This window comes from Dipodomys ordii, unplaced genomic scaffold (assembly GCF_000151885.1).
Source record: "Dipodomys ordii isolate 6190 unplaced genomic scaffold, Dord_2.0 Scaffold61, whole genome shotgun sequence".
NCBI classification, from domain to species: domain Eukaryota; kingdom Metazoa; phylum Chordata; class Mammalia; order Rodentia; family Heteromyidae; genus Dipodomys; species Dipodomys ordii.
Window position 1 is genome coordinate 1,123,226 of NW_012267277.1, and position 7,891 is coordinate 1,131,116.

The following is a 7,891-nucleotide window of genomic DNA, read 5'->3' on the forward strand; positions in this document are numbered from 1 at the left end:
AAAAAGAAAAAAGCCGGAAGTGGCGCTGTGGCTCAAGTGGTAGAGCACTAGCCTTGAGCTGAAGAGCTGAGGGACAGTGCCCAGGCCCAAAGTTCCAGCCCCACGACCGGACCCCCCAAAAAAAGTTTTTTAAGTATGAGCTTTAGAGTCCAATAATCCTTAATTCATAAGTCGAGAGGTATGATCTTAATGTTCTTGTTTTTTCTTTGGGTGCTGGGATTAACTCAACACAGCCTCTCCCATTCACTGTACTAAGCTACTGTTATATTTTTTAAAGGAATGTGTTCATTTTCATATATATTTTCACCCACCCTGACAAGCAGTTTCCTACTGCTGAGCTAGGACACTTAGATTTATGTAATTGTAACATGGTTCTTTTTCATATCTATTTATCATGCTCCTTCTATTCTTACATCCCTATTGTTTTTTCCCCTCTGTTCATCTTTTTTAAGAATTTACACTTACACTCATTACCAATTACACTTTTTTAAAAAAAATTTGGTCAGTTGTGAGGCTTGAACTCAGGTGCTAAGTATCGTCCCTGAGCTTTTCCACTCAAGGCTAGTGCTCTACCACTTTGAACCACATCACCACTTCATTTTCTGGTGGTTAATTGGAAATAAGAATCTCATAGCCAGGCACCAGTGGCTCACGCCTGTAATCCTAGCTACTCCGAGGCTGATATCTGAGAATCATGGTTCAAAGCCAGTCTGGGCAGGAAAGTCCATGAGACTCTTATCTCCAATAAACCACTCAGAAAAACCAGAAGTCTCATTGTATCTGAAGTGGTAGAGCACTCGCCTTGAGCTAAAGAGCAGAACGATAGTGCCCAGTCCCAGAGTTCAAGCCCCACGACAACAAAAAAAAAGAATCTCACTTTCCTGCCTAGGCTGGCTTCAAATTGTGATCCTCAGATCTCAGTCTCCTTAGTAATTAGGATTACACCAACACCTGGCACCAATTACTCTTGAGATTTTAGGTAAATACTCAAAAGACAAAACATCTTAAATCTACCCTCTTCCAAAACAATGCAAGGGACCATATTCAGTCACTTTGTGATTAGCCTTATTGATGTGCTTTTTCTTTTAACATTGGAAATTCACCTTAAAATATGCATTTTAACAATTTTTTTTTTTTTTTGGTCATGGGCTTGAACTCTGGGCCTGGGCACTGTTCTTGAGCTCTTCAGCTCAAGGCAAGTGCTCTACCACTTGAGCTACAGCGCCACTTCCTGTTCTCTGGTGGTTAATTGGAAATAAGAGCCTCAAGGACTTTCCTGTCCGGGCTGGCTTTGAACCTCAGTCTTCAGATCTCAGCCTCCTGAGTAGCTAGGATTATAGGCATGAGCCACCAGCACCCAGCTTATAACTAATTTCTTACTGTGCTTACAGAATGTCTCAGAATGACAGTACCAACACTAGGATGATAAAAGATTATTGTAACATTTATTTGTTGGTAGTTTTTTGTTTTTTTTTATTGTGAAAATACCGTACAGAGGGGTTACAATTACTTGGACAAGATAATGAGTTCATTTCTTGTCAAGTATTGTTGCCTCCTCCTTTGTTTCCCCTTCCCATCTCCCTCTCCCTCCCCCCCACCTTGGTAGTTTTTTGTTTTGTTTTGTTTTGTCAAGGTTATTCCCCTATATAATCAAATCACTATGTTGTAAAATCACTTGGGACAGGATAGAGAGAAGACTGTAAAGTGTGTTACTGAGTTGCTGTTTATAGCTTACCCATCTGTCTTATTTCCAGCTGGAAAGAGTACCATCACCTGATCACCGCCGGAGAAGTTACCGAGACCTGGACAAGCCCCGACGATCTCCTACATTGCGCTACAGGAGGAGTAGGAGTCGGTCACCCAGAAGGTCAGGTTCAAGTTGGCCCCCTTCAGGGAAACTAACCATTAGAGCTTATGAGTTTGATTTCAGGGAAGGAAAAATGCCAGTCTTTAGAAAACAACCATAAAAACTATTTTTGTTGTTCTTCCTAAATGTGTAGTTACTGATACAAGCTTGGCTTCAATACACAGTGAAGTAGGAGCTAGCTGTTTCATGCAAGTGTTTTTCCAATATCTGTTTGTATCACTTTCGCAGGCCACATGGTCAATCCAAAGTGAGTAAGTGTGCTAAAAAGTTACAGTTAGAGGACATGGATAAAAGTTAAGAGGAACAATCAGGACCAATGGGATAAATCCTCACCCCAGAAAAAATTGGAACCATTTTTACAACATACAACATCCAGTGCACTAAGCTAGGCTCTCCTCTGTCTTTCCTTTCTCTGTAGGCGGAGTCGATCACCCAAAAGAAGAAGGTAGGCCATCATTCATTACTGGGAGAGGGTATAATATTATGATATACTGCCAAATAGATCTGGTGAATGATCAGTCTTTTTCACAGCCCCTCCCCCCGCCGAGAAAGGCATAGGAGCAAGAGTCCAAGACGTCACCGAAGCAGGTCCCGAGATCGAAGGCACAGATCCCGTTCCAAATCTCCAGGTATAGCATTTAGGCCTTTTGCTGCTGCTTGTTTTAACAAAGAAATATAAGGGGGAACAGTTAGCCTCCTTCAGTACAGGAAATGAAGTACAGAAAAAGGAGATGGACACAAAATTTGAAAATTAGTGTTCACCTCTGACGTGAGTTCTGTAGAGCTGTGCACCAGTGGCTCATGCCTTTAATCCTAGCTTCTAAGGAGCTGAGATCTGAGTGTTTTGAGCCAGCCTGGGCAGGAAAGTCTAGGGGACTCTAATCTCCAGTTAACTGCCAGAAAACTAGAAGTAGTGCTGTGGTTCAAGTGGTAGAGTGCTAGCCTTAAGCAAAGGGAGCTCAGGGATAGCTCTCCCAGGCCCAGAGTTCAAGCCCCAGGACTGGCAAAAAAAAAAAAAAAAAGAGAGAGCTCTGAGAATATGATGGGTTTCACTTTTTCATTTGATATTATAGGAATATGGCTTAACTTTGGGAAAAAACAGTGTTGGGTTTATGAAATTAGTCATAAAGTTCTGAGTGTATGGGGTTTCATTAATAAATTCCAAATAGTGAGGTGACCCCAACCAGAGATGGAACAACAGCATAGGCCAAAAAAATACAAAGCCAAAGGGAGGATTGGTAGGGAAGGAGAAAATTTCAGTTAGCTCTGACTCATCAAATAACTTTTTCTTTCCCAGGTCATCACCGTAGTCACAGACATAGAAGCCACTCAAAGTCTCCTGAAAGGTATGATTTGATCTCTCTTTTAAGAATTGAAAGCAGGCCGGGCGCTGGTGGCTCACGCCTGTCATCCTAGCTACTCAGGAGGCTGAGATCTGAGGATCGAGGTTCAAAGCCAGCCCGGGCAGGGAAGACCGGGAGACTCCTATCTCCAATAAACCACCAGAAAACCGGAAGTGGCGCTGTAGCTCAAGTGGTAGAGCGCTCGCCTTGAGCTGGAGAGCTGAGGGACAGCGCCCAGGCCCAGAGTTCAAGCCCCACGACCGACAAAAAAAAAAGAATTGAAAGCAGGCACTGGTGGCTCATAACTGTAACTGTAGCTACTCAAGAAGCTGAAATATGAGGATTATGGTTCAAAGCTAACCCAGCCAGGAAATTCTGTGAGACTCTTTTCTTCTAACCAGCAAAAGGCCCCAAGTAGAGACGTGAGTTAATTTGGTAGAGCACCATTCTTGAGTGAAAAAGCCAAACGAGAATGTAAAGCCCTGAGTTCAAGCTCCAGTACCACGGCAAAAATAAATTTAAACCTTTTCTCAGAAATTAAAGTCCTATTTACAACTAACTTGGACCTGAACTTTCTTGTTTTGACAGGGATATTGAAAATCCTTTAAGACAAAAATAGGCTTTTTGTCCTGGGCATTGATAGGATTGTTTCTGTTTTGAAATTTTTTGGGGGGGTGGGGATAGGATTATAGCTTTGGAGAATGGATGAGATGTGATCTAGGGGGATCTGGGTTTTAAGAGCCAACTTTTAAAATGCAATAGTTGTGTGACCTTGGAGAAGTCACTTTCATTAGAAACATCTAGGATCATACAGTATTAGATGCACTCTTAACCTTTAAATAAGTAGTTTCCTTAGTGTAGTATATTTTGAATAGTAATACCTGGGCTCAGAGTATTGCTCTGAATTATTAAAAATAAAAAAAAATTACACATCAAATATATTAGGTGTCATAGTAATTCTTCCTTATATTTTCTTTAAGATTTCTGGGCTGGGAAGGTGGCTCAATGGCAGAGTGCTTGCCTTGCATGCCTGAGGCCCTGGGTTTGATTCCTCAGCACCACATATGCAAAAAGAAAAAAGCCGGAAGTGGCGCTGTAGCTCAAGGGCTACGTAGAGCGCTAGCCTTGAGCTGAAGAGCTGAAGGACAGCCCCCAGGCCCAGAGTTCAGGCCCCACGACTGGACCCAAAAAAAAAAAGATTTCTATGTATTCCATTTCAGGTCTAAGAAAAGCCATAAGAAGAGCCGAAGAGGAAATGAGTAATGGACTCAGTTTGGTTTTAGTCCAAATGGGCTCCAGTGGATATGAAGTTAATCTGTTTAAATGGAAAGATTAAGATCTACGCTCCAGGCAACGACAAGAATTTTAATTTTCTCTTAACCAAGTTTTTGGTTTTGTGATTTTCTTAAATGAAAGAGGTGCTGAGTTTTATTATCTTTTTCAATAGTAAACATCTTTGAAGGATGTTTTCTAAGGTCAGTTTTTGACCAAACCAACTAGGACTATATTCACACTTAAGAGGGTAGAAAGGATTTGGGGATTGGAGATGATGAATGAGAAGGAAAGGACATGGCCTTTCCCTTTTTGCTATTAAACTTATTTGCCATTTTTCTGTACTTTGGTTTTTGGTTTACTCTAAAATAAGAACTGCTTTGAAAATCCTGGGGTTTGTGCTACTGCTATTTTTCAAAAAAACAAAATGGGCTGGGCATATAGCTCAAGTGGTACAGATAAGTATCTGCCTTGCAAAGCAATAGTCCAAGAAACTCCAGTAGTTTAAAAAAAACAAAACTGTCCAACATATTCTTAATTAAAACACTGGTTAGCCAATAATATTCAAATAAACATAGGCTTCTTCCAGACTTAATCCCAATTTCATCAAGTAGTTGAACAAATAGCACTTAGTAGCCTTTACTATTTTACTTATTTTGTTGGGGATTGAATCAGGTCTTTGTGTTTGCTAGGTAAGCACTGCTATACAATCTTAATACCCTTTATGCAATACATTTTTATATACTGCCATTTGTTCAGTCCCATAAGCCTTGAATTCCAGCTTTAGATGCTCAGTCTTTATTCAACAAGTATTACCATCAAAGCCTAGTTTTGACCTGAGTTGCTTAACAGTAGTGTCATAAAGTCATAAACATACACCAGGAAGAAAAACCTTTCTTTTTTTTTTTTTTTTAAACTTAGAGGGACAGAGAATGAGGGTTTATAGTGGTAATGAAAATGATACATTCTTCCTAACAAGTTTAGTTTGAGACATTTACGACGTTTGGTGTAGCTGGGTACATCTCTGCATAAATTCAGCTTAGTAACCTAAGCCATACTATGTTTAAATAAATAATACTTATACAAAATAGCTCAAGAATGTAGGTGTGTGTGTGTGTGTATACGTGTGTACGTTTGTACATGGGGGAGGGTGTGGGTGTGGAGAGAGTAAATAGCACCATAGGCAACAACATTGTTGATAAGAACAAGTCAATTATTTAATACTGGAATGACCCATTCACAAAGGTCTAAGAATTAGGAGTAAGTAAAAGAAGCCAAAAGACTTAAAAAGCCCTATGGACACTGATACTCAAAGAGAATTACTAGGGTCTTTCTTAGAAAGTTTCCTTTAATGTAAATACATTTCCTTCTTTAAAAATGGGGGGGAAAATGGTTGAATGATTACCTGCAACTGGTCCTAGGAGGAATTTGGATGAGCACCTGCTTTGTTTGATCTAGCTTCTTGAGAAGTCTTATCTGGTCATATAAAAACATGTTTGTTGCTCACTACTGAACTGATGGACTTTTATAGAAATACTTAAGTAACTTTTTAAAACCTATTTGAACTTTCATGTTTTTCTGAAATAAAAATTATCTACAAGAACTGCTCTACAGTACAAATACATATATATATATATATGATTTTAAAAATTAAATATAAGCATCTCTATGTAAGTCTGTTACAAACTCCCAGAAGTTATTTCTTTACTAAAGTACTCTAGGTATAAAGAAATACCTTTTGGCTAAATGATCCATGGACCAACTAAGCATGATCAGTATACTGATCATTACTGAAGTGAAAATAAACCTGTAAAAAGTCTCAAGATTTTAATATCAGAAATAAACCTTCCCAAGCATAAATTATAATGCATTCTTGTTTAGACCAAAACTGAGGCAGCATAACCAAGCTACAGCAGGAATCAGAATGTTCCTATTCTTCTGTTGAACATCTTTCCAGAGATCATTTTGATAAACTGAAAAGGATATGTAATGTTTACTTATCTGATAGGCCTTGGAATGGGAGCTTTAAAACTGGCTACAACTGCTATACTAAGAAGTGTTTTCACATTTTACCTTTCTGTACATACCATGTATTCTTTGTACTGAAGCAGATTTAGGAAAATTATTCCTTATGCAAAATATAAAATTTCTTAATTATCTATTTCTTGTCTTTTAAGTCCTATTTTCTGAAAGAGGTTTCTATTTCTCCTTGTTTTAACAATATATGTTTTAACTAATACATATAATACATAGTGTAGTATATGTGTCTACTAATTATAGATAGTATATATACTAACATATTAATAGGCAAAAATGTTTTCATTTAAAACACTCATTGTATTATGTAATATGTAACCATATTATCTATAATACAGATATAACATATATAGATAACATTGTTGTATACATTACACAAGATCAGTTTCCATAAATTGCAGTACCATGCCTTAGAAGCTCTACCATTATAATCTCAATACTAAGAATTGAAGACAAGAAATAACATCTGCTGACAGGGTTCCAATATAACCACCCAAAGTAAAGCTCATTCCTTTAACCTTTTTTTTTCTATTATTCTTCAGAATGCTGATGTTAAATTTAAATATTAATGAGAAAAAAATGGTCACAGGTGGCTGCCCAGTCCCTCATAAAAGGCGCTGGTGGCTCACGCCTGTACTCCTAGCTACTCAGGAGGCTGAGATCTGAGGATCTCGGTTCAAAGCCAGCCTGGGCAGGAGAGACCATGAGACTCCTATCTCCAGTAAACCACCAGCAAACTGGAAGTGGCGCTGTAGCTCAAGTGGTAGAGCACTCACCTTGAGCTGAAGAGCTGAGGGACAGCGCCCAGGCCCAGAGTTCAAGCCCCACGACCGACCAAAAAAAAAAAGTTACAAGTGACAAATTCTCCAAACTCAACGTAGTATAAAAGCATTAAATATTGCTGGGCACTGGTGGCTCACGCCTGTAATCCTAGCTACTCAGGAGCTGAGATCTGAGGATCACAGTTCAAAGCCACCCCATCAGGAAAGTCCATGAGACTCTTCAATAAACCACTAGAAAACTGGAAGTGGTGCTATGGCTCAAATGGTATAGCGCTCACCTTGAGCTGAAGAGCACTGGTGTGCAAGTGTTCTTTAATCATAGCTACTTGGGAAGCTAATGTAAGAACAGCACTTGAGCCCAAGAGTTTGAATCCAAATCTGGGCAACACAGCAAGTTTATCTCAAAATAACAACAAAACATAAACTACAAAATATAAAACGACAACTTTAGCAAATAACATTAAAAATAGAAAAGGCAAGCTGGGAAGGTTGCTCAGTGGTAGAGTGCTTGCCTTGCATGCCTGAGGCCCTGGGTTCGATTCCTCAGTACCACATAAGCAAAAAGAAAAAAGCCAGAAGTGGTGCTGTGG

The 7,891-nt window shown here is 39.2% G+C and overlaps 1 protein-coding gene across 1 annotated transcript in view; it reads left to right on the forward strand.

Moving 5' to 3' along the window:
* Prpf38a (pre-mRNA processing factor 38A) overlaps positions 1 to 5,072 on the forward strand; it is a 14,272-nt gene extending 9,200 nt beyond the window's left edge. Inside the window, exons 6-10 of the mRNA XM_013022194.1 lie at positions 1,755 to 1,867; positions 2,286 to 2,312; positions 2,399 to 2,496; positions 3,165 to 3,213; positions 4,431 to 5,072. Of these exons, the coding sequence (XP_012877648.1) occupies positions 1,755 to 1,867; positions 2,286 to 2,312; positions 2,399 to 2,496; positions 3,165 to 3,213; positions 4,431 to 4,473 (330 nt within the window). The 3' untranslated portion in view covers positions 4,474 to 5,072. The remainder of the gene's footprint in view (positions 1 to 1,754; positions 1,868 to 2,285; positions 2,313 to 2,398; positions 2,497 to 3,164; positions 3,214 to 4,430) is intronic.
* Positions 5,073 to 7,891: the final 2,819 nt, after the last annotated feature.